The sequence below is a fragment of the Sarcophilus harrisii genome, chromosome 5 (genome assembly GCF_902635505.1).
Source record: "Sarcophilus harrisii chromosome 5, mSarHar1.11, whole genome shotgun sequence".
Lineage (NCBI taxonomy): Eukaryota > Metazoa > Chordata > Mammalia > Dasyuromorphia > Dasyuridae > Sarcophilus > Sarcophilus harrisii.
In genome coordinates, this window is record NC_045430.1 from 210,081,005 (window position 1) to 210,107,842 (window position 26,838).

The 26,838-nt window shown below is 32.0% G+C and overlaps 1 protein-coding gene across 2 annotated transcripts in view; it reads right to left on the bottom strand.

Moving 5' to 3' along the window:
• Positions 1-13,628: 13,628 nt before the first annotated feature.
• The window catches only part of ESYT2 (extended synaptotagmin 2), a 95,443-nt gene continuing 82,233 nt past the window's right edge, over positions 13,629-26,838 (bottom strand). For both annotated transcript variants that reach the window (XM_023505018.2, XM_031939582.1), the window contains 9 exons: positions 26,289-26,363; positions 24,010-24,096; positions 23,024-23,173; positions 19,421-19,809; positions 18,042-18,140; positions 16,982-17,113; positions 15,262-15,367; positions 14,376-14,425; positions 13,629-14,285 (listed from right to left, as the gene is read on the bottom strand). In XM_023505018.2, coding sequence (XP_023360786.1) covers positions 14,240-14,285; positions 14,376-14,425; positions 15,262-15,367; positions 16,982-17,113; positions 18,042-18,140; positions 19,421-19,809; positions 23,024-23,173; positions 24,010-24,096; positions 26,289-26,363 — 1,134 coding nt within the window. In that variant the 3' untranslated portion in view covers positions 13,629-14,239. The remainder of the gene's footprint in view (positions 14,286-14,375; positions 14,426-15,261; positions 15,368-16,981; positions 17,114-18,041; positions 18,141-19,420; positions 19,810-23,023; positions 23,174-24,009; positions 24,097-26,288; positions 26,364-26,838) is intronic.

The window sequence follows — 26,838 nt, forward strand, 5'->3', positions numbered from 1 at the left end:
TTTCTGAAATCATCCTGCTGATCGTTTCTTATAGAATAATAATATTCTATAACATTCATATATCATTACTTATTCAGCCATTCTCCAACTTTAATTTCTTTTTATTTCAATAGTATTTTTCCCATTACATGTAAAAATAGTCTTCAACCTTCATTTTTGTAAGATTTTGAGTCCAGATTTTTTTCTCCCTCCCTCAATCTAATATTGGTTATACAATACAATAAGCAATCTAAGTTATACATGAACAATCATGTTTCCGTATTTATCATGTCTAAACTCAATTTCTACCAGACTGCTTTCCACTTTTCCCAGCAATTTGCACTAAGTAATGAATCTCAGTAACTTAGTAACTTTAGATTAATCAAACACTATGCTACAATATTGGTTTGCTTTTGTGCAAAGATGCAAGAAAAGCTCTTGATAAAATACAGCAGTCATTTCTGATATATAAAACAAATTAATCTTTTAATGGAATAAGTAATATCTAAAACAGATCCAACATAATGTATATTGGAAACAAATCAGAGCCTTTCCAATAACATTAATAGTAAAGTAAGTATTTTCATTTAACTTTTCTTATATAACAGTGCTAGAAATGCTGGCTATTGCAATAAGACAAAGAAAAATAAATGGAAATGAGCACTGGCAAAGAAGAAACAATACTTTTTGTGGATAATTTGATGGTCTACATAAAAGAATTCTAGAGGATCAACTAGAACATTAGTTGAGAATGCTGAAAAATATAAAATAAACCCTTTAAAATTATCTGCCATTTCATAAAACACAAATAGTGCCCAGCAAGAAAAGATGGAAAAAGGAATTCTATTCCAAATAACTGGGGAATGTATAAAATATTTAGGAGGAAACTTGCCAAACACAGAAACTACTCCAAATGCAACTACAAAACACTATGAAAATAGATATATTTCTCTTTTTTAAAAAATTATTTTTGTTTTTGATTTTTAATTTATTTTAAAGAATAAGAAAAAAGAAAAACAGAAAAGGAATACTAAATCAAAATAGAGCATTGTCATGTACCCAGCAGAATATCAGAAAGGATTCAAAATATATAATAAATTACCAGTTCAAGTAGTACATATATATATATATATTCATAAATGTTCATATTTTCTGTACTTTCTTGTAAATTGTTCTTTTGTCCTCTACTGCACACCTTTTTTACTTTATTCTTTTTCCCCTTTTCATTTCCCTTTATCCCCAAGCAAGCTATAGTTGATATGTATACATATGTGTATATATATATATATATATATATACACACATACACACACATCTTTACTATTTATCCCTGCTGACTCTTTGCTTTAATTCTGTTCCTTAACTTGACTTTCTGTTACTTAACCTATCCAAGGATCCCTCCCTTGTCTTCTCTTCACCCTTTGCTTCTCCATCTCCCCATCTCCCCCTTATTTATAGATTTTGGAGGGTGCTATATCATGGTATATATGTAGTATTGCCTATTGAACCCATTCCCAATGTGAGTAGATTTTCAGAGCTATGAGCTTTTCTCCTCCCTCAATGCCTCTGTGTTTATTCTTTTTCTGCATCTCATTTCTCCAATATAATTACTATTTTTAACCTAAATTCTGCCCCAACCTTTCTTTTGAGTTATCCTATTGTTGTCCATCTTAAATATGGTATACATTTTCTGTATTAAAAAAAATATATAAACATGCCCATATTAAGTTCCTTGAAATCAATCTTTGGTATAGGCTCTTAAATTTTCTATTAAATTCAAGTTTAGTTGATAGTCCTGATAATCTGCAAATTTTTGAATGTCCATTTTTTCTAATTCCATATTATAATTTTGCCGAATATGATATTTTTGGCCACAAGTCTAGTTCTTTTCATTGTTGGTAAATATGATTCCAGGACTTGTGGTCTTTATTGTGACTGCTGCTAAGTCTTGTGGTCTTTATTGTGACTGCTGCTAAGTCCTGTACAATTCTAACTGTAACTCCAATAGTAGTACAATAATTGTACTATTGTAGTATGTGAATTGTTTTTTTCTTATTTCTTGCAAAAATTTCTCTTTGATCTGTGGGTTTTGAAATTTAGCAATAATATTCTTATGTTTTCCACAAAAGATCTTGTTTTGTTGAGGTGGTGATTGTTGGATTTTTTTCCTACTTTTACTTTCACTTCATATTCTATCATTCCAGGACAATTTTCTTTATTTCTTGCATTATTGTGTCAAGGTTCTTTTTTTTAATCACAATTTTCAGGCAGTCCAATTTTTATATTTTCTCTTCTTGATTTGTTCTCCAGATCTGTCATTTTTCTTATGTTTCACATCCTGTGTATTTTTTTTTTTATTCTTTATATGTTGTTTTGTTATTTCTTGGTCTCTCATAACTTCACTGGCTTTCCTTTGCTCAATTCTAATTTTCAAAGAATTATTTTCATCTTTGAGTATCTCTTTTTCTAATCAGTTAACATTTTTTCATAATCTTGTTTTTCTTGGATGGTTTTTTTTTTTTAGTTTTTCCTCAATATTATTTGATTTTTACATTCTATTTTGAGTTTCTCTATAAATTCTCTTTGGGCAGGGAGCTATTTCATGTTACTCTTTGGGGATGGAAACTTTTTACTTCAATATGTTCCTCTGAAGAGGAATTCCTATCTTCCCTGTTCCATAGTAAGTTTCTATGGTGCTTTTTTTTCTTTGCTGGTTCATTTTTTAAAAATAAAAATTATCAGTGTAAGTACATGAAGTGGGGGATGATATTAGCTTTACTTGAGCTCTCGCCTTTGACCAGGAACTCCTAATCAAGAGCACCCCTCTCCAGCAAGTGCCACAGCCAGCCGTGTCTCTGCCCTACTGCTTCTGCACTCACCAGTTCCTTTTTGCCCAGGATGGCATCTCAGTAGCACAGCTAAGCCTGACATTCCTAATCAGTCCAGACCCCCAGCTCCTCAAACTGAGGCTGCAGCCATAACCACTTTACCCCAGCAGTAGGGCTAGGGACACTTGTTGTTTCAGAGGAGCTAGCCTGGAGGTGCTGTTTGTACTTCACTCTGGTTAATCACCAGCCAGGGTCTTTCTTCCCATCTTCTTGGATTGTACCTGGAAAACCCCTATTCAGCCCCAAGTCTTCTTGATTTTTCACCAGGATATATTCCCCACCCCGAGGCCCAAATTCGTTCTATTTATGGAGGAAATATGGAATAGCAACCCACTCCCACTATCTTCCCAGAATCCTTCCCCAATAAAGAAAGATCTAAATAACTGAAGAGGTATTCGTTGCTTCTGGTTGAATTATGCTAATATAGCAAAAAATGATACATTAGTTAATTTACTTAATCAGTACCATACTAATCAAACTACTAAAGAATTAATTAATAGTACTTTAGTTGATTAATCTATATTGGCTATAAATGACAGAATTTTGTGGCTCATTACTATTTTCTTTAAAACTCATTGAATTTACAACAGATGTCAAGAACAAAACTTCCAGTTCCAGGCACTATACCTCTCCCAGAACCATTTGTGTGGATAATTTATACCAGTTTGATTCACTTGCTGACCATGATGTTTAAAGTATAGTCAGGCATCCCTTTTGCAAGAAGTTCAGAAATAATGTCATTAGAGAGGATTTTCTTGGAACTTCACTATCATCCATGGTATAACTAATTTCTATCTGAGGTATCATCTCTGATTTAAAGCTAGAAACCTGTACATGTTCCTGTATAGGTCCCTGGGAGCAAGATCCAGCCTCTTTCATCTCAGATAAAGTACATGTCCATAGGATCAGATATGCAGTACCATTTTCTTATCACCTGTTCAAAGAAGGCCTAAGAAGCAACTGAGCAGTTCTAAGGAAGGAAGCTGGAAAGAACTCAGTACTGAGAATTGGGACAGGATTTCCAGGCTCCACTTTGGAGCCATGACAGGAGGCAGGGAAAAACGGAGGAAGGGAGAAAGGAGATGGGGGAGGAGGAAAGAAAGATTGAGATTCTTATATTTGGAGGAAGAGTGTAAAGCAGATTTATAAGAGATTTCATGCCTTTCCTTTGAGCAGATTATCTGCTCTAGCCATTAAAAGTAAATTTAAGTATAGATGTATATATTTTATATTTGCACACACACACATATATATGCAAAATATATGTATGTATGATCACAGGTTCATATATACATATAGACATTTTTTATTATACCTTTTTTATTTACAAGTTATATACATGGGTAATTTTTCAGCATTGACAATTGCAAAACCTTTTGTTACAAATTTTCCCCTCCTTCTCCCCACTGTCTCCCCCAGATGATAGATTGACCAATACATGTTATATATGTTAAAGTATACATGTAGACTTATGATCCAGAGTTTTAGGATTTGTACTCAGAATACATGGAGCAGTAGTCAGTTGTCAGGGATTTATCCTGAGAAAGAGCTGAGAAGCCTGTCTTTTTGGTTAGTGGAGGGAAAGATTGGTGATTTGTATTAATTACTTGTTTGCTGCTCTCACTTTACAAATTTGGGCTAAAGTAATGTCTTAAAAAAATACAAAATTCCTCCATTTATAACAATTCATTTACAACTTCTATACCATTTATCCCTGCTATTTTTTAGCACTTGGAATATTACAAATTACTTCACCTAGTAATTTTAATTCCTCATATAATCTGACAATGAGGATAAAATTCATATTTTCAGTTCTCTTTATGAGGAAATGAGGGGTATAAGCAACATTTGACCTGGTCTCAAGACCTCACTCTGAAAAAAATCCACATGTGCAAAAAAGTTTGTGACAGCCCTCTTTGTAAGGGGACGAAACTGTAAACTGAGTGGATGCCCATCAATTGGAGAATGGTTGAATAAATTATAGCTTATGAATGCTATGGAATATTTTGTAAGAAACGACCAGTAGGATGAATACAGAGAGGGTTGGAGAGATTTATATGAACTGATGCTGAGTGAAGTGAGCAGGACCAGATCATCATCATACATGGCAATAACAAGACTATATGATGATCAAGTCTGATGGACATGGCTCTCCAACAATGAAATGATTTAAATCAGTTCCATTTGCTCAGTGACGAAGAGAGCCATTAACACCCAGAGAGATCTGTGGGAACTGAGTGTGAAACACAACATAGCATTCTCACACTTTCTGTTGTTATTTGCTTGCATTATGTTTTCTTTCTTGGTTTTTTTCCTTCTTGATCTGATTTTTCTTGTGCAACAAAATAACTGTATAAACATGTATACATTTCTTGGATCTAACATGTATTTCAACATATTTAACATGTATTGGACTACCTGCCAGCTAGGGGAAGGGATAAGGAGAGGAAATTTTGGAACAAAAGATTTTGCAAGGGTCAATGTTGGAAAAATTACCCATGCATATGCTTTGTAAATAAAAAGCTTTAATAAGAAAAAAAAATTTTTAAAGGCCTCACTCTAAATCTCAATCTCAGATGCTCATTAGCTTTGTGACCCTAGAAGTCACTTAATTTACCCGTTTCCTCATCTATAAAATGCAGATACTTCTCAAAGTTATTATAAGGATCAAATGAAATTTTATAAAGCATTTACTTCAATATCTGGCACATATTATGTAAATGTTAACTCTTATTTCTTATTTCTGGTGGCTGCTCTTTATCCTTCCTAATTTCTCTTCTAAGGATTGGTCCGTTTTCTACCTTTAAGCACAGATCTTTTCCTGGGGATATATTAAACAAAATTAAGGCTATGTAATTGGTTACATATTATAGGTTATGGTAAATATATCATAAGAAATTTATACTTTAAAGGCCCTATACTGTACAATGGACAGGTATAGTGTTTACCATTGATTAAATGCTGTGATTATGAATATTTGTGTTAAAAGTTGGTCATTTGTTATTTGTTCAGATTGTGATATTTATATAATTTGATTTACATTGTTTTGACTTAATTCTGTGAATTGTCTTTTGAGTGAGGTGTTTACAAAGTGTATAATTCTAATTTTAATATTTCTAGCTTCATTTTTACAAAACAAGCAAATACTGTAATACTTCTTAGACATTGTTTTATATACCCGTTCAATTTATACTCTAATATTAATGTTAACACTTTCTTTTCAAGTCCAGTTATGGAAATGGCACAGAAAAAAAATGAAATTGCTATAGATTTCTGAACAAGACAAATTAACATTTTATTTTTATCATGTCATATGTTAGTTATTCTTGCTCAAAGGCTTATGTAAATTATGTCATCTCCTTGGGATGACACTTGATTTTAAACAAACCCATGTATAGGAAAATATTGTGGGTAGAGAAATATAACATCTATTCAGTATCATTAAGAAAAAAATGATTTTTATATACTATATGTGAAGTTTCCAAGTATAGATTAGAAAGTTAAAATGTAAAACAAATGTCTTTTATATATTACATTGTATGCTCATTTATTCTCTCACATATTCCACACTTTGAAGAAGTACAATGTCGATCTAAATAAAAAAAATTTCCTTAACATTGTGCTACAATGAATTCCAAGGGATGAATCTGTTCATAATTGTTTTCTGATACCAATATTTTGTTGTGATAATTGCTGCTTTAAGTAAATAGACCATCGACTGTAACCTGGGAATCTTATGTGAAAACAATTTTTGCAGCAATTTATAGTCAATTACGATCTTGGGAGCAAGATATTTGGAGGGATCTCAGAGATCCAGAACCTGGAAAGTGTAGGGAATTTCAAATCATCTAATGCATTCAAACCTCCTATTTTATTTTTAACATTTATTCATTAAGTACCTACTCTTTATCTTCTATAAAATGAAACCCCAAGAATTATAGAATTTTGGAGCTGGAAGGATTCTCAGATAGTTTATATAAACCCTCATTTTATACATAAAAAAAAAAAAAAACAGATTTTAGGTTAACTGAATTGCCTAGCATCACATGACAAAACTAGGTTTCAAAGTACAATACTTCAATTCCAAAATTCTGTTACTTAGATGGAAAAAACACTGAATTTTAAAGTCATTACTCATTATCCTAGCAAGAACTGTCCAGACCTTATTCTGTAGTGCATTCAACACACCATTTTTAATAATCTTTGAATATACAAACTTTTTTTTTGAGGAGGCAGTCTTGCCTAGTGACTTGGCCAGAGTCCGAATCAGTTGTGCCACCTAGCTGCCCCTAAAAAATGTTGCTGTGTTTTTTGCCAAGACATTCAAATTTGGAAAGCGCAACATTATAGGCTGAACAAACATCAAATGTCTTCACATATTCTATATAAAGTCTGTCGATAACTCTGGTCAGTTAATAAATTTTTGAGGTTTATTTTTCCATTGCTTCTTTCAGAAATTTTATCAAGTTTTTAAAATCTCATTTCCATATCTCTCTCCTTTTATCCCTCCCAAAGAGCAAGCTTTTGTAACAAAGAATGAAAAACAAAAAGAAGGTGGGGTGAGGGAGGCCAGAAATAGTTCCAAAAAACCAACACATGAAATAAGGCAAACATCATATACAATATTCCACACCTATCATCTCCTATGTTGGCAAAGAGGGAGTTGCATCTTCTCTCTTGACTTTTGATTGGAGCATTCAGTTTTGTTTTTGTTGTTAATCTTTTCATTTATACAGCTTTATGAAAGCTAGGCAGTTTGTTCTACAGATGATCTATAATTAAATAGAAAATTAAAAGTGATAATTGCTAAATCTAACAAATAATGTCTGTAAATTGTATAGAATCTTTTCAGTTTCTTGTCTTCATGTATTTAGAGGTGCCACATACATAGATACACACATATATATATGTGTGTATATCTAGCTATATGTATATTTGATATGCACAAATTTAATATTCATGTATATGTACATATATGAATATATACACATTTTTAATACACAGTTCATTTTTAAAGTACAAATTGTTGCATCATGAACTCATCTTTGAAAGGCACTGGTCATGCTCAGTTGGGAAATAGACTGAAAAGGCTAAACTTCATTACTCAAGGCACCAACTCCTTGCCTGCTGATGGCTACAGAAATTACATTTATGTAATTTTAAAGGCACATGCCTTGAATCACATCCTATTTCAAGGACAGTAATAACCACAAAAGGAACTAAGATGGTGGGAAAAAAAAACCCAAAAAAAAACAGGAGTAATCTGAGTGATACAGTACTAGAAGTGATGCTATTTTTACTTCAATGGTCTTATTTGAAACTGTACTGGAAGGGGACTGAAAGATGACTTTTTGCAGAAGGTGGAGTTTTGGCTGAAGGAAACCATGGAAATCAAGAGGTAAAAATGCCCAGATAAGGAGATGGATCATTGTCTACCAGGAAGAGAATGCAGGTGAATGTCACTGGATCCAATATGTTGTTAGTGGGGAAGGTGGGAAAAGTTATGGTGTGAAAAATCTGGCATTATAAGAAGGGCCAGGGCTGTGAAGAACTTTCAAAACTAGAGGATTTTAATTTTAGGCTAGTGGTATTTGGAAGCCATTGCAGTTAAATGAATGTTTGGGAGAAAGATAGGATGTACAACATGGTCAAGAAGATCATTTTGGTGAATAAAGAATGGATTGGACTGAGATACAAACAATGTGTTCAGGAATGTGAAAGACCTTTTGCACTGAAAGGTTAGGAAATTACGTGATTGATAGATGTTGCTTTAGTGTTTGTGTATATATGGTATTAGGACAGCTATTAAGTAGTCTTGGTGGTATATGAAACAGCAAAACCATCTTACTTGCCTAAAGATAGTGCTGGACTTTGGTGTAGTCCCTAATAATCCTCAAGGGTGGATAAATGCTACAGAACATCAGGCCTGGAGTTAGGAAGATTGGTCTTCATCAGTTCAGATCTGGCTTCAGACACTAAACTGAAATAATCCTGGACAATTCGTTAACTTTCTGCCTCAGTTTCCTCGTCTGTTGTCAAATAAGCTAAAGTAGGAAATGGCAAATCTTTCTAGTATCTCTCCTAAGAGAGATCTCAAGTGAGATCATGAAGAGCTGGACACAACTGAAAAAAAAAAAAAAAATGGCAGAACATTCCTCACCAAAAAAGATGAAGAAAACTAAAATACTTAGTTCAGAGATGTTGTAACTTGTCTATGATGATGTATCTACATTATCAAAGGTGGGATCTGTACCCAAGCCTCTTCTGAACCCCAACACAACTCTCTTTTGAAACTGATTCTCCTTCTTACAGATTTGGTATTCTAGTCATTTTGCTAACACTAACAATTTTCCTTATGAAAAATATTGATTGAAAGGCAAGAAATGTAGAAATAAAAATGTTGTGGATAATCCATAAATAGATGGCTTGATGATTCTCAACTTAAATGAAATAGATTATAACCTTTATTTGTTTACAGTATATAGAACCTATAAATCATAACTATAGCAGAGAATTACATCAGATTTTCCAGGTACTTAAAAATACTTGAAAATAGTTTTTAAGATGATAAACATTGCAGATGTGGGAAAACTGGGACACTAATGCATCATTGATAGAGTTGTGAGATGATCCAACCATTCTGGAATACAATTTAGAATTATGCCCAAAGGTCTATAAAACTGCATACCCTTTGATCCAGTAGAGCCTCTACTGGATCTATATCTCAAAGAGATCATAAAAGAGGGAAAAGATGACATCCAGGTGCAAAAATGTTTGTAGCAGCCCTTTTTATAGTGGCAAGGAATTGGAAATTAGGTGAATGTCCATTAGGTGGGGAATAGCTGAATAAGTTATGGCATATGCATGAAATGGAATATTATTGTTCTATAAGAAATAATGGAGTAAATTGATTTCAGAAAAGCCTGGAAAGACTTTCATGAACTGATACTTGGTAACAAGATTATGTGATAATCAACTGTGATGGCTCTTTCCAACAATACAAGGTAATGCAAGGCAATTCCAATGGACTTGGGATGGAAAGTACCATTCACACTCAGAGAGAAAACTATGGAGACTGAACTGAAAGCACAGTTATTTTCACCTTTTTGTTTGTGTGCTTTTTTTCCCCCCTTCTGATTTTTCTTAAGCAGTGTGATGAATATGGAAATATGTTTAGAAGAACTGCCCATGTTTAACCTAAAGTTGATTCTCATTTAATGAATCAGTCCTGAAATTAGAAGGAATTAGAACTCCAATTCATAAAGATCAAACGAGTTATTTAGAAATAACTGGAATGGCTAAAAATAACCAAATTATATTCCTTTTTTATAACCACCCTTATTTAACTCCTATTTTGAAGAAAGGAAGAGGCAAAGACAGACATTTTGGGTATAATTATAATGCTATTTCTAGTATGCGATATATATATATACATACACATATATACACACACTTATATATTCTTTGGTCTTCAGTAACATATATGTAGATAGTTTGGGAGTTAACTGAAAAACTGACTTGTTAAATGAGAAAAGATAAATACATTAATTGTGCTTTTCGAGCTACTAGCAACTGATATCACTTATCTGGTCACACCAAAGTAAAGGATTTAACCATCTATTTGCAACTGATATCACTTATCTGGTCACACCAAAGTAAAGGATTTAACCATCTATTTGTTTCCTCAGCTTCTAAGCAAGATTCAAAAAGATGGTTGTCTAAACTGGGTCTTAAGTCTTTCTGGTGGATTGCATTATGTTTCCAAAACAACTTAAGTAAATTGAACTACTTAACTCTTCAGTCACTGTTCTCATTAAAAGAACTAAATGTCCAATTTTCCATTTTGTTTCCTCCAATTTTTGATTATCATCATTTATTTGAACTTTTGTCTTCAGATTGGGTGGAAGCCAATTTACTGTATGTTCACTGAAAAGTCTGAAGTTACGTTTAAGACAGTTTTTCCCTGTCCCCAATATTTGGTTTAAATCTAGGTAAAAAGGAATCAAATCAAGAAAAGAATAAAGGGGAACAGTTGAAATTATTTCTTTCATGTAGTTGCGAAAACAAGACAATTTACAAAAAATTCACAATGTGACAAACTAACCATCCTTTGGGTTATCTAGATTAATCCTCAAGTTTTACTTAGGACAAAGATTAGAGAAAATAAAAGTCAGTAATCATTCACCATATGAATTGTTTATTGAATAAATACATGCACTGTCGTGTAAATTAAGCAAAAAAGGATAACCTATAATATAAAAGTCCCTCTCTCTTCACTGATTTTACAGATTCTTGCAACTCTGAAATAGAAGGAATTATACCAAAAAGAACAACTTTATTTAATCCAAATTACAAGTGTTACATTGCATCACATTTGGAGTACACTTTCACTGATATTTTTTAAAAATTTAATTTTAAAGCCCTTCTCACCAAAGCAAGAGAATTTTTGTAGAAATTTTCATAGCATAAAATATAAATGGTGATATATACAGCAAAAAAAAATTACCTTTAATTTTTTGAAACATTGAAGACAATACTTTTGCACTTTATACTTTAAGGCACAGGATATACAATCCACATGTACAAACTATCCAGAATTGCTGTTTGAAATTCATTTAAGTAGATTTTTTTTTCCTGTTTGGTTCAAAATAATAACTGTTAAATCCTCATTCACTTTACACATGTATTAAAAATCAAAAATAAAAAAAAAAACTGATTTTTTCCCCACTATTGAAAATGTGTTTCTAACAATCTAGTCTTCATGATCATCCCCATAAGTTAATTTTTCAGTATTTCATAGTAGATCACCTCCCTTTTGTTCCTAATCTTACCACTGTTTTTACGATGCTTTAATATCCACCTTAAGCTGTCATCATTTTCTTTTAAAGACTAAGGACAGGTACTGGAATTCTCATACTCTACAAATACAGGGTCAATTCTCATAGCAATTAGGAGTCAAACTCCTTGGTGATAGCAACTTAACTAAATTAGTACTTGACTAACAGCAATAGGAATTGTGCCTCACATAATCAGGCTCTGGGACTAGGTTACTAAATATAGCATTGCCAGACTGCTTTACCATTGTCTTTTTTCTCTCTCACTTGATGCTTTTCTTCCCTTCTAGTTGCATTTGCATTGTCCTAAAAACATAATTACACATACATATATATAGATAGATATGTATTTTTTTAGGTAAAGAAGCAAATAACTGTGTAAAATTCCTTTGTTCCAGAACTTTAATACAGATGATTGTAACATTAAAAGGGTTGCATTTTCCTTCCTTCTTTCAAGATGTGCCAGAGGTCCAGCAATAGAACTAATTGTTAAAAAGATGGTGTTCAGTAAATCATGGGAAGACAAACTAGATTTTAACAGGTTAATATATAGCTCTTTCTCATGCTTTAGGACTGTGAGATATACACACACATATATGTATATATACGGAATATATAAACACACTTTCTTCTGAAATGGTCACCAACACAATTCATATCCACATCAGAGCCTGTTAATGATGAGGTCTTCCAGTGAAATGTCATTTAAAGGTAACACAATTATTTCACTTCACTGTGGCACTATTATTTTTACCGGAATGAAAATAGTGAAGATAATTGACTTCCACTATAAGTAGACCTCAGGAATCAAAGTGTTTTTTTATTAACTAAAGTGGCATTAAATTAGAAGGTTCTGGAATCTAATATCCACAACAGGCACTTTGGTATGTTTGGTCATGTGAGCTGTCATAAGTTGTTGAGTTTGATGAAACTTGAGTTCATTATAAAGCTGTTTTTAAAAGTATTTATTACATAATCTTAACATAGTCTGACAAGTAATGAAGTCACTTGTCACTTGACTAAAAATATTTTACTTTTAAACTAGGTGCATACTTTTTGTATATGAAGTGCAGAGCATATTCCTTCACTTATAAGCAGGTCCCTGTGTGTGAAATATGCTTTCAAAGTCTTTAAAAGAGGCTTCTAAATTTTGTGTATAACAATGTTCATGACCCAAACTAATGAAACTGTGTTATACTCAATAGCTGCTATTAGTCACAACCTACAGCTATGTTAAATCCCCTTTGGTCATGATGGTAACTCTACATAGCAGCAGAATGATGTCTCAGTTTAATGATGATAATGTCTGACACATGGTATAAAATCAGGACACACTGTCATTAAAAGCAAGTTTTTCACTTGAAGTAGGGGTCAAGAAAAAAAAAATCACCTTTGAATTCAACATTTCACAATATACATTCTTAGCTTTTCATTGCTAGGTTTATAATTAAAAAAAAATAAACTGTTAAAACAATGAAAATTAATATGATTTATGAGCATTCACTTTTGAATTCTAATTTCTAATAGGAAAATTGCTTTACTTATCTTTTAAGAAAGATAATATGTGTATACATATATAAATGTATGTAGGTATATATGTGTGTGTATATATATATATATATATATATATATATATATATATATATGTGTGTGTATATATATATATATATATATATATATATATATATATATATATATTTTAGATTACATAAATAAGTTACAATAAACAGGCAACTAAAAATAAATTCAAAACATTATACTGCAAATGTCTTCATTTCTATGTAAGAAAGCTGAGATTTGATGATTTAGGGAGCATGACAACCATCTCTTCAAATATAACACTTATATTTCATAGTACTAAAAAACAATTTGTTTATAAGAGTCATGACTTTTCAATAATAGAACTTAATGTTAATATTCTGTATACTTTTACTAGCCACAACAGACAAAAAACTCACTAATTTTAAGTCTTTTCAGTTTTTTTTTTCTTTTAAAAACCCCCCACAAAATAAGTCACTGAGACCATTTTACTGCAAAGGCCAAATAAAAGGATTATTTTTCATAAGAATTTAATATGAACTTGAAGAAAATATATATATATATATATTCCCTTCATCCATTTTCATCTGACTTCAAACCAGCATGAAGAGATTATAAAAAAATAGTCTATTTACATGGCATAGTATGCCTTGGTGATATACAAAACAAGGCAGTAATAAAGCATATATATTCATTTTCTAAAAGACACAAATGACAAATGTTTCCATTTAACACCATGTCATTCTAACACTATTGCACGTTGTAATAATAGGCAAAATATTAGACTAAATTAAAATATGAAATTTAACAATAAAACTGGCTAAATCTGCAAAAAATGTCAATGTGTTAAAATTTATAAAACCTTTGGGGTGTGTAATAACTAAATACATAAAACTATAAAAATAATATTGAAACATCTGTGAAAATGATGCATTCAAAGTGTATAAAGATTGGCTAAGTACAATACGCAAAGAGAAATTCTTCATGTCGAAAGAGGATCTAGTTTATAGTCTGGGGTCTTGTACCATCTTCTGTCAAATCATACCTGAGAAAATGCATAAAGATTTATTGAAACATATTTAGAGTTAATTTTGTTAACTGTAACAAATATGTATTAACACCAAGTCCTACTTACCACTGGGTCCAGCCTTTGGCAAGATCCTCAGAGGCCAGAGATACCAACAACTGAAAGAAAAATGATAAAGGCCAAGTCATTCATCATTATTGGAGAGGGTAGAGAAAAAAATTCTCTATTCAGTTTTCATTTCTGCATTTCTTACACACCTTTCCCTCAATCTATAAATCCTAGAGTTTTCTTCTTTCTGTTAATATTCATTTTTGCTTCACCTGTTTTTCCCCCTAGAAATCATATTCTATTAGTTTCTTTCCACAACCAAATTCCTATGCGAGATGTCTCAAAAGTCTTAGTCCTATTTTAAGCTAGTTAATGCTTAAGACTTTTATGATTTTTGCAAAGATAATCCAGAAATGACTGCTGCCATTCCTGGCATATATGTCTATAAGCTTATACATGGTATCCTAAAAATCTTAGTGCAATTTAAAACTTTTTTATTTTTACAAATAAACAACCTATTACCATCAACGAGATGTATAATGTAAAACTTCACTTTTCTATCCATTTCAACCTTCTCCTAAATTCATCCTTTATCTCCAAATACTATACAAAAATGAAACTCATCCCTTCTGCTACTTCCTAAAATTTATATCAGTGTAACAACCCAGCCAGTAGCAGAAATATGGAAAAAGCGTGTTAAAAATGCATTGCTGCATATCCTCAGTATGCAACATGCACTCCAGTGGTTGCAGAATAGAGCTGTACAATTCAGTCCTTTCTTTCTCAAAAAGAACTGAATATCAGGACTTCTTTGTTATGTCACATGGACCATCTTTGAACTGATATTAAACAACTTTTAAATGATCTTTTTGATGAGTTTAGTTTTCAGAGAGAAGAGACAGTTGAAAATGTTGATTTTGTAAAAAACAGAAAACAAAAAACTTACTTTGCCCAGAAGCCCTTTGTCTTTGGACAAGAAACCACCACTGTTCTTGACAGCTACATCCAACGTTCTCCTTTGCACTTCTGGTAAGGAAACACTGAAATCAAAGCTAACAAGGATGAAGATGTTATTTGCATCTCCTTTAATTTTACCATGGGGGGGGGGGGGGGGGGGGGGGGGGGGGGGGGGGAAGGAACCCAACCCCTTAAATCTTGATGTTTCAATTTGAAATTCTTTCCCCCAATTTTTTTTTTTAACCATAAAACTTAACTGTTAGGCATTTTTATTTCATGGTCCATAAATAGAAATTTACAAGCCTAGTTTCAATTGGCAGATGCAAATTAAGGGTTTCCAAGGTTTCCAAGGTATTGTAACTAAGTCAAAAATTCTGTTCATGGGTGACTTCATGAGTAATATAATGACAACTAACAATTCTAATTGTTAATTAATCATTTTGGAAGAAGTGATAGGCAAACATTAACCTTAAATTCTAGGCTACTTTTAATATTTCTAACTTATTTTTAAAAAATTTTTAAAGTTTTAGTCTTATGATGCCCAAAAGTAAGTTTATGTTATAGAAATATAAGACTTCACAAAAGAGACATTGTCTCCAAAATACACTATGAGGATGAGAATAAACAGGCACTGGTATAATGAGTGGCATTAAAAGTTTCTTTTAACTTTTGCTTTAAAAAGCCAATTTATAAAAGGAATATAAATCAGATGGCTGTTGTAAATGGAAATTAACAAAAGTTGACATCATTTAATTTTTGAAGTAAAATCAAACTACAATTAACTACATTTTAATTGCTACCCTTTCTCCAAATGTCTATCCTCAATACCTATTTTTTCATTTAACAGAGGAGTTTAGAATGAGATGCCAAATATATATGTGTCTATGAGAAAGTGTAGAAGACTTATTCAATTTTTTCTCCTGGATTACTATGTTTATAAGAGTAATTATATCTACAAGTAATAAAAATCACAATTAATTAGATTTTTAATAATAGACTTTCTGTTAAGTGACACTATGGCTTGAAGTAATCATTCAGAGCATTTCCCCTCCAAATAATTGCCTATTGTGCTGTTAGCATGTGTGTTTTAAAAACATAAATAAATCTCCAATAAAATTATGACATTAATCAAAATCCAACAACAAAGTGAAATATCTATAAAAGGAAAATGTGTAAGTAAATATGAAAAACCAATCTCTTAACTATAGATCAGAATCTAGTTTTATATGAGAAGAGGGGGAAAGGGGTTAGAGGAGGGCAGGAAATGATGTAAACTATAGGACATTATTTTAAATACCATATAACTAATTTCTCCTCATACAAATGAGAAAAATGGTGCCTCAGAGAAATTAAACCAGTCACACCACTAGCTAATGATATGGCTGAACAAGAAGCAAGTCTTTAGTTTTTTAGTCTGGTAATGTAGACTATACATCATGCTTTCTACCATGCAACAAGAGTTTTCAATCCTCCTGTACAAAGGTGATAACAATAATATAACCAGGAAACACTAAGAATGGTCTGAGAAAATATTAGACATGAGTTTATAACCCTACTCCAATACTCACTGTGTGACCATATATAAATTCCCTGAGGAAACCATCAGTGTCTCCAGCTATAAAAACAGGGATACAACTTCTACAAACTTATAGGAATATTGTGAGAAAGCAAATTCACTTATTAATAGTAGTAAGACAATAAGAATATACCTTTGATCAAAGACTGGATTTAATGTTTTCTTTGATACATGTGTTTTTCTTCTTCCTGATCTTCTCTTGTCTGGAAGTAAATACATTCGGACATATGGATCAGAGCCATCCTCAGAAAAGGCAATGAGATTTCTGTAATATAAAACAAAAATATTTTAGAATTTAAGATCACAAATGTCTCAAAATAATTTATCTAGATCCTATAAAAAAATAAGTAGCCCATTGTCAAGCACATAATATCTATGTATACCAATAGATAATTTGTTGGTTCAAATGGATTCATTCAGTAAAAATCTTTGTTAAGTCTTGATTATTTTAAGTCTGAACTTTATTAATTTATTAATTAATAATTAAACTATAATTGATTTATTAATTATCATGTTTATATTACAGAGCCAATATTATCATTTCTTTAATCGACTTTATAATGCTTGTTTACAAAATTCAAATGAGTTCTCAATGTTTTCATTATGTCCCTATGCCCATGTTTTATAGCATTAGAAAAAAATTTTCCACATTTCCTTCTATTACCTTCCAATATTAATATTTCTTCTTGCATAAGATTTTGCCTAGACAATTTATAACTTTATAATAATGAAATTATCTTGGAAATATAAACAACACTAAATAAACTAATAGGAGAAACCTTCTTTCCAACAACAAAAAAAATCAGAATATTTGCTCAACTATTTTATCTCATATTTAATATATTAAATATTGTATTTATTTCTATACATATTAAATATTTATCTCATTAAATATCTTTAGTGGGAACAACTATGTTTACAAGTGCTTTTTGAAGGGAATTTTATATCCTATGTAGAATGTGGAAATATATGGAAAATTAATATTAATAGTGGTGTTATAGTGTTCTACTAAGAAAATTTCTTATGTACTACTTTGGATGATTCTGACAATAAGAAAATTAAATTTAGATTAATCTTTTCAAATATAATAATAAATTGAATAGTATTTAAACTGCCTATTTAAAAATAAAACTTAAAATGATATGTTATTTTAAAAAACATTATAAAAATGGCCTAGAATAAATAATGCTCACCTACAGGAATGCACAACCACAATAAGTTTGTTTCTTTGTGAACTATGACGTATTGTCAACTGAATCTGCCCCAGGGGAGACTGCCCCAATGTTGTTCCACTATGATTTAAAAAAAAAAAAAAAAAAAGTGAGGAAATTAATCATTCCTAATCAACATTTCACATAAAACCTATAATACTAAAGATATATTAACATAATCATTTTCATTCAGTGAAAAAAATCCTGTGGCAATTAAGAAATATATTATCATAAGACTATAAACACAATAGGAAAATTTGTACAAAGAAAGTTTTAGGGAAGTTTTGGGGAATAATGTGAATATTAATTGTATACTCACACCACTCTACTGCTCAAAATGTCAGATTTTTTTTTCCTCTTGGAAGTAAACTTCAAAATAAAACAATCTTGTTGCTTTTATAGCATTAAGCAACCAGACATAAAGTGGTTACCAATTAGAGATTCTGAAATAAGGTCAATTAGGAGGAGAAATTGTCATGGAGGAGGAAGCAAGAAAGAGAAATGACAATGATGATTAAGACAAACCCCATGATCAGCTTTGAGAAATATAATTAAATCAACTCGGTATAAATCCCAAACAAAGGACTTTCCAGGCTAAGATCACTATTGCCTGAGAAGAAACAGGTGCCTAAAAAGAGTTTCCAGAGCCAATACTCTTTTCAATAACCACACTAAGATGATTTATTATTATTTAATAGGAAAGTATTCCCTGATTCTCCCTTTTTTCTTGTAAGTCTGATGTTAAATGGGCTTATTTATAATGCTGTGAAGAGAACTTTCAAAGGTCAATTTTAATTCCTTTCCACTGAGCTTATGATACCTTAAGCTTATGATAACTGCAGATTTTTCCTGCTTATCTAATGAAAATTAACAACATTCACTTTTCATAGCCTTTAAAACAGGGTAGACATTATAGCTGGAAAAAAGAAAAGAGGAGTTAGACATTTAAGGAAGAAAAAGCACCTCACAACAAATTTTTTCATACCTATGAAATACAAATTTGTATTCCAGCTTTTCAGATTTCATAGTAATCTCTGGTTAGCTACCATGATACTTAATTTATCACCCTTGCTAACTCCTACTCCCATTTCTTTTTTCCTATTCCTGAAACCTATTCTATTATTTTAATATATTAATTATTTGATTCTTAGGAAAAGTTAACTTTAATTTCAGTGTTACTGAAAAACTATAGTTCAGTTCATGTCATCTAATGTTTTAACTTGTTCTCTTAAAATCAGCTTCAATTGTCATTTCCCTCCCAGAGATGATCAAAGTGAGAAGTGGCTATATCTATTTTGTCATAAATTTCAAAAGTTGCATGATAGTTTTAAAAAATAAAAATCAAATACTGGAGACTCTACTTTTCAAGCTGTCGAAGTCTTTGTCGTAGTTCCTGTGTGGCAATGGGCAGTGAGATGTCCGATGCTATGCTGGGGGTGGGCTCCTTGATGGAAAGGTGACTCGGGGAAGAGGTAACATTGGAGGTGTGGAGGCTGGAGGAACTTTGGCTGAGATCAGATGGCCACTGAGGACTAGCATTGGGAGGTTGACCTTTTTCATCCACATCAGTCTTTCTTGTATTGTCAGGTATTGGTGGAGCTGAGACCATTTTGCTAGAATCAGAAGCTGCAGGTGCAGTGACATGAGATTTGACAGATGTTTTCCTCCCTTCTTTGGAAACAGAGGGTCTCTTCACTTGGGCTGAATGTTGATGATCTGGAGACCTTTCTTGTTTTTCAAGATATAGTACCTAATTAAGTAGAAAGCAAAATTCCAAGGTGGAAAAATTCCAATAATTCAACTCAACAAACTTTTCTATAAGGCCCATTATATAACAGGCACTGTGCTTAGTACCGGGGATACAAAGACAAAAATACAAGTTATGACCTCAAGGGATTTATACTGTATATACAAGATGCAACATGTACAGAAATAAGTTGAAACAAAGTAAATAAAAAGTAAACAGAATTATTTCAGGAAGGGGAAATTGCTAGCAATTAGTGGATCAAGAAAGACCACAGGGAGGAAGTGGCACCTAAATCTTGAGAGAATAAAGGCTGCTAAGAAGAAAGTGTATTGCATTCCTGTTATAGTATAGTATACAAAAGCTCAGAGGTTGGAGATATAAAGATGGACTCAGGGAACAAAAGAGCAAGTAGAACAATGCATGAGGAAGAATAATATGAAATAAATCTAGAAAGATACAGAAACATTGTGAAGAAATTTAAATGGCAAATAGAAAATTTGTCACCCTTGAGGTGACAGACAATGAAGATTCTTGAATGGGGAGAGTGGCAGGATCAGAAATGTTCTCTAGGAAGATTATTTGGGGAGGTGTACAGAGAACTGACTAGAGAAGGGGAAGAAGGAAGACCACTAATTTTAAGCTGTTGCAGTTGTTTAAATAAGAAGTGATGAAGGCATCAAAAAGGGTGGTGACATACTCTGTGAAAAGATGGGGACAGAGCTGAGAGAGGTTATGAGGAAATAATCAGTGATACATAAACTCACTGGATATGGAGAATGAAGGAAGGAGAATGAAAAATGGTAGGCAACTATGAAGGTTTAAACTTGTAGGACTGTGGTGACCTCAAACAAAGTCAAAAGTGAAGAGAAAAAAGCCATATTTGTAACCATTTATTTACAAATTTTTAAAGTTTCGTAGAAGACCTTTTTAAAAAAAATTACTAGTTTGTATCTTTACTCCTTTTGCAGCAGGAATATTCTCTGGTTAATTCACTTTTCCAAAGTCACAAATCTATTAAGTGCCTGAAGCCACATCTGAATTGAGTCTAAGTTCAGTAATCTATCCACTGAACTACTTAGCTGCCTCTACCACCGGAATTTCATTATACTTTAAACCACTTTTCTTTTTCCTCTACATATATTTCTTCTAATAACTTTGTCATTCTTAGTCTTTCATAGTTTAATTAAAATTCTTCCTCTTCACTGACCTCTAAATTAAGTCTTTGTATTAAAGGAAGAAAAGGATGAAGCACTGTTATAGATACCCAAAACTGTCAAGGGGCTGATGTAAATACCAATGTGAGTACTTTGTAATTTTTGATGAACAAATGCAATCTACTACCAAATATTTCTCTTTTTCCCCCTTTAGTAATTTATCCTGGATCTACTACTCTATGCTCTCCATTGCCAGAGTTATGGCTCAATTCTACATCCTTTATTTCCTCTCATCTAGAATCCTTGCAAACTTTTTTCAATATACTATTTACCTTCAAAATCTGGTGATGCATCATCATTTGGATTATAAAATTCTCTTCATTATTTTAGTCACATTTCTATTCTCCCCCTCCCCCACCATTTAAAATACAAATTTTAAAAATATATTAAAGAATATATTTTGGAATCAAAACCTAGTTTCTCATTCTTTTTTTTCAAAGTTTTTTTTTTTCAAGTTGTCCCCAAAGATTCTCCTTTCTCCATGACATCTTTTCTTTTTTCACTGGAGCAATTTCCTTTCTTTGATTTCATCATTTTCACATCTTTCTGGATGACAATTTATGCTCAATGTGCTTTTTTTTTCTTTTTTCTTTTTAATAATCAATCATTCAACACTACCTCCATCTGAAATTCTTTTCTAGGTAAGTAGTAGACTGGCTCCTCCTACCTAAAAATGCAACATTTACATGACTTTCTATCCAACATATAACATATAACTAGTCTCTTAGTGCATCATTAATAAATTTCTTTCAGAAAACCTCTCCAATATTATCCTCCAGAATAAATCTTGACTTTATGGCGCCGATTCAATGAATTTTCAAGTACTGTGCCATCAAAGATCCTTTTTGTTTGAAAATTAATCTAATATCCTCTATTTGAATGAAAACTGTAAGGTGGACCCTCTTATATATACGAAAGATCTATATTCACACAAAAAATGCATATTATATATATATGAATGCAGGTGAAATACATCTCAACACATCAACATGTCTAAAATAGAGTTCATTATTATTTCATGCGTCTTCCTGGTTGCTTTTGAGTTCATCATTTTTGTCTCAATCTCTCTTGATGTTATCCTAGATTCCTCACAACACATCAGTTGCTAAACCTTGCCATTTCTACCTTTCTCTCTACTCATACAGCTATCACCTTATTTCAAGCTTTTCATCATTTCTCACTTGGAGAACTCATGGCCTCCTTGCCACAAGCTTCCTACAACTCCAATCCATACTCTACACAGTTACCAAAGTGTTTTTCTATAGCACAAGTGTGAGCACATCATTCCCTTGCTCAATAAATTTCAGTTTATTGGCTCTAGGAAAAAAAATATACAAAGTCTAGTTTGGTTTTTAAAGCTTTTTACAACCTGCCTCCAATCTATTTTTCCATGCTTGTTAGTTAAGTCAAAGCAGACTTTACTTTTTCCTCACACAATGCATTCCATATCTCTTCTCACAGCCATCCCTATGACTGTAATCTCTTCTTTGGAATCTGTCTTCTCTCACTTCTGCCTCAAAGAATATCTAACTTTCTTCAAGCTACAGCTTAACTCTTTTACAAGATGCCTTTTACCAGTTCCTCCAATTGCTAATGCCCTATCTTATGCCTTATATTTAATTATCTTAATTTTTTTATTTGTTATGAATTGTATATATATATCACTAACCCACACACACATTATCATCTCTTTTGATAGAGTATAAATAAGCTTCTTGAGAAGAGGGATTATTTCAACTTTGTCTTTGTAGCCCTAACACCTAGGGCAGTTCCTAAAACACAGGAAATATTTAATAAACATGGATTTGATTTTCAGTTTCCACCTAATGTGTAAATGCAAACTATGACAGCATATTTATTTAAGTTGTTCAAATAACCTACACCAAGTTTTGGAAATATTAATTGGTCTAGTATATTTAGATGGAAAACCCCCAAAAATATCCTTACAGCAACTCTTTAAAGTTCCTATTCCATACAATATTGATTTTCAAAGATATAAATACCCTGAGGGCAATCTTCATTTTTATAGTGCTGTTTGGCCCGGAATTACTGAGCTGGAACCGTTGATTCATAGTCAAGTCATCACTTGCCAGTAGCTGGCTGAGAGGAATTTTCAGGTTCCCCAAGGAACACTGATGCTGTTCATCCTTGACCTACAGGAAATAAAATAAAAAAGCAGATACATGTTTCAGATCTACTGGGTATTGGTGGAAGGGGAATGGAGAAGGGAAGGAAAACTATAGGTAAATGAAGAAAATGATAAAATTCATTTTATTGAGATATAGCCTTCCATAATTGATCAGAATAATATTGAAGGTCTTTACTAAGACATTAAATAAACATTTTTTTTTCAGGAAACTAATATGTCTTTTAAGTACTACCCTCTTTTGGCTACAAGAGACTCCCCTGCTGAGAGTTGACAGACTGTCCAAATCTTTATTAGAGGTCAAAAACAGAACTCTTTTAAACCCTTTGAAAACATGCAGCACCCAAACATGAGAATTAACATGTGAGCAAAATGTATAAATAATACAATAAATATACATTTGTAGTGGGGAAAACTTTTCTTTTTTATAATTCATGAAGTTTATATCTAGATCATTACAATTTGTACAGATAAAACAAGTCCCTGTCTCTCCTACCTAACTGATCTTCACTGCAGTGCAGTGCAACTGCACAGGTCTCTCCTAGGTCAACACAGGAGTTCTGACCTCTTCTACTTCTGACGTGATCTGGTTCACCAGTTTCTAGGCAACATGGTGGTCTTTCTTTCTCAGAGACTTATCATATTGATAAGTCATTTATCATTTATGAATCATTTATGAATCAACTTCGTACATGACAGATCAGAACTCCTGACCTCAAGTGAGCCAAGAGTCTTCGAGTCTCCATCAGGAGGAATTACAAATGTATCACCATATTCAACAATAATTTGTGGTGCCATCATCACAAATAACCATGTAAATTGATTGGGAAATAAACAAAATACCTCAACTTCAAGGTCCTGACGTTTGGGATTGTGAATGAAGAAGGTGAAGTTTTCTTCCCAGACAGGTTCATTGGTCTTATATCGAATCTGAAAGGAGTAGCCATAGATGAATTATGGAATATTAAAAATGATTTTTCAGTTGCTGAACTTGATAAACAAAATTAAATGGTAAATTTTTAAACTTTTGGAATTATTTCAGGACATCATGGAAATCATTTCTTTAATTGCAAATGCAAGTATCTTTTTCAAAGTTTCTTAACTTCTTTATGAGATACACTATTTTGTTTGACATCAATTATCTATACTTAGTCTTTTCACTGATTGCAAAGCATTCAGTACAACACACAGGATATCAACATAAATTACTGAACTGATAAATTCTATGCATTAAAAAAGATCAGTCACATGATTCGAAAATTGTCACTATGACTTTATTAGTCAGAAATAGGTAACACCATAAAAACCATAATATTCCCCTTTACCTAATCATAAATAATAAATATCAGAAATTTTTTTCTTAAAAAAACAAAAACAAAAACATAAATATACATGTATTTTTTTTTTAATTTAATAGCCTTTTATTTACAGGATATATACATGGGTAACTTTACAGCATTAACAATTGCCAAACCTCTTGTTCCAATTTTTCACCTCTTACCCTCCCCACCCCCTGCCCTAGATGGCAGGATGACCAGTAGATGTTAAATATATTAAAATATAACTTAGATACACAATAAGTATACATGACCAAAACATTATTTTGCTGTACAAAAAGAATCAGACTCTGAATTATTGTACAATTAGCTTGTGAAGGAAATCAGAAATGCAATATACATGTATTTTTTAATGCTGAACTGATTCCACTTTTTTTTTCCCAGCTCAATGCCATTGTACACCTAGGAAATTATATATTAATCTGTGATTACTGGTAGGAGAATGTATGAGGGGAGTACCATGTTTAATACTGTATTAAATAGGCACAATATAACATACTATCTTGTCAACTTTAAAACTACCCTCTTGTAATATGACAATTTAACCCTAATGCTAACTACATTAGCATAGAAAACTCAAATACTACTCAGATGAAATACAAACTCTTCATCCTGGCATTTTAAAAAATCTTTTGTAGTCTAACTCTAGTCTATCTACCAGGGCAGATACTACAGCCACATTTCTACTCTCATTGTCTAAGCAGCTTGTTACTTTAAACTACAGCTTTTTTCACAGGCTGGCCCACACACCTGAAATGTGCTTTCTTCAGCTGAACTTTGTGGGATCCTAGTGCCTTTCAATGTCAGAACTAGGACTATCTTCTACAAGAGGCTTTTCATGATTCCCTCAGTTGTTAACCTCACCTTATTACTTTATCTTTATTTTGTATGAATACATTTCTGTATTAATTAATTTTTAGATACAAGGAAACATAACAGCATAGTAGATAAAATCCAGCTTCAGTATTAGGAAGATCTAGATTAAAATTCCACTTTAAACACATACTAACTATGATATCTTGAGGAGATTTCTTTACCTGGTGTCTATTTCAATAGTATCTTATTTTTCCAATCACATTTAAAGATAGTTTTCAATATTCGTTTTTGTAAGACTTTGGATTCTAATTTTTTTTCTCCCTCCTTTCCTTACCCTCTTCCCCAAGACAGCAAGCAATCTGATACATGTGCAATCATTTTAACCATATTTCCATATGAGTCATATTGTGAAAGAAACATCAGAATTAAAGGGAAAAATCAGGAGAAAATACTATGCTTCAATATATATTTAGTCTCCATAGTTTTCTCTCTGATGCAAATGGTATTTTCCATGCCAAATCTATTGGAACTGTCTTGGATCACTATATTACTGAGAAGAACTGTCTCTTATAGTTGATAATCACATAATCTTCTTGTTACTGTATTCAATGATCTTGCTCTGCTCACTTCATTCAGCCTCATTTTAGGTAAGTCTTTCCAGGTTTTTCTGAAATCAGCCCATATAAATTCTTTATGACTCTTAGCTACAGGAAAATCCAGATTTTCTTTGGTGGGAGGAACTTTTCCCAGTGAGAAACTCTGTACACTGAATAAATAACCAGAGCAGTCCTAGCCATCTTCTACTTATCTATGTACAGGGTGTTTCCTTTCTATCAGGATTTCATCATTTTAAGGGACAAAACGATATCATATTTATTTTTAGTATTACCAGTGCTTATCAAATAATGGGTATGAAATAAAGGCTTCCCTGACGGTTGAATGAAAGTATGCTAAATGAAAATATCTTACCTTGCTCTCCTGGGCTTTGTGTCCAACTGATATTTGAACCAGAGGATTAGGATTGCTGTTTATTTTCTTCCCGGACTAATAATAACAATAACAATAATAAAAAAAAAATTAATTTTAAAATAGGTTAGCCATGACTGTCATTTTTTATTCTTGTTAAAAATGCTAATCTTTCACTTACAAATTCTTTTTCTTTCTCATTGGTCCTTGTGCATTTCTATTACTTCCTAATGCTTACATTATGGACATCACACAAGAACAAATCAGCCAGAGGACAATTCCTAAACAAAGTTCAAAGCCATAATTATATCTGTGATGTAAATGAAGAACAAAATGGCTGTTCATTTACAATTTAGCATGTTTTTTTTTTCCTTTTAAAAAGCAATTAAAAATATAACCTTGTTCATTCTTTAATATACACTATTGTTTTTAAAGCTAGCATGGTGTTAAGGAGATAAAAATGAATAAAGAGGAATGGATGAAAATGGAAAACAAAATATGAAATATGCACAACCTAGAAGAACCAAATGAAATATTTAAGTTAGTATTATTA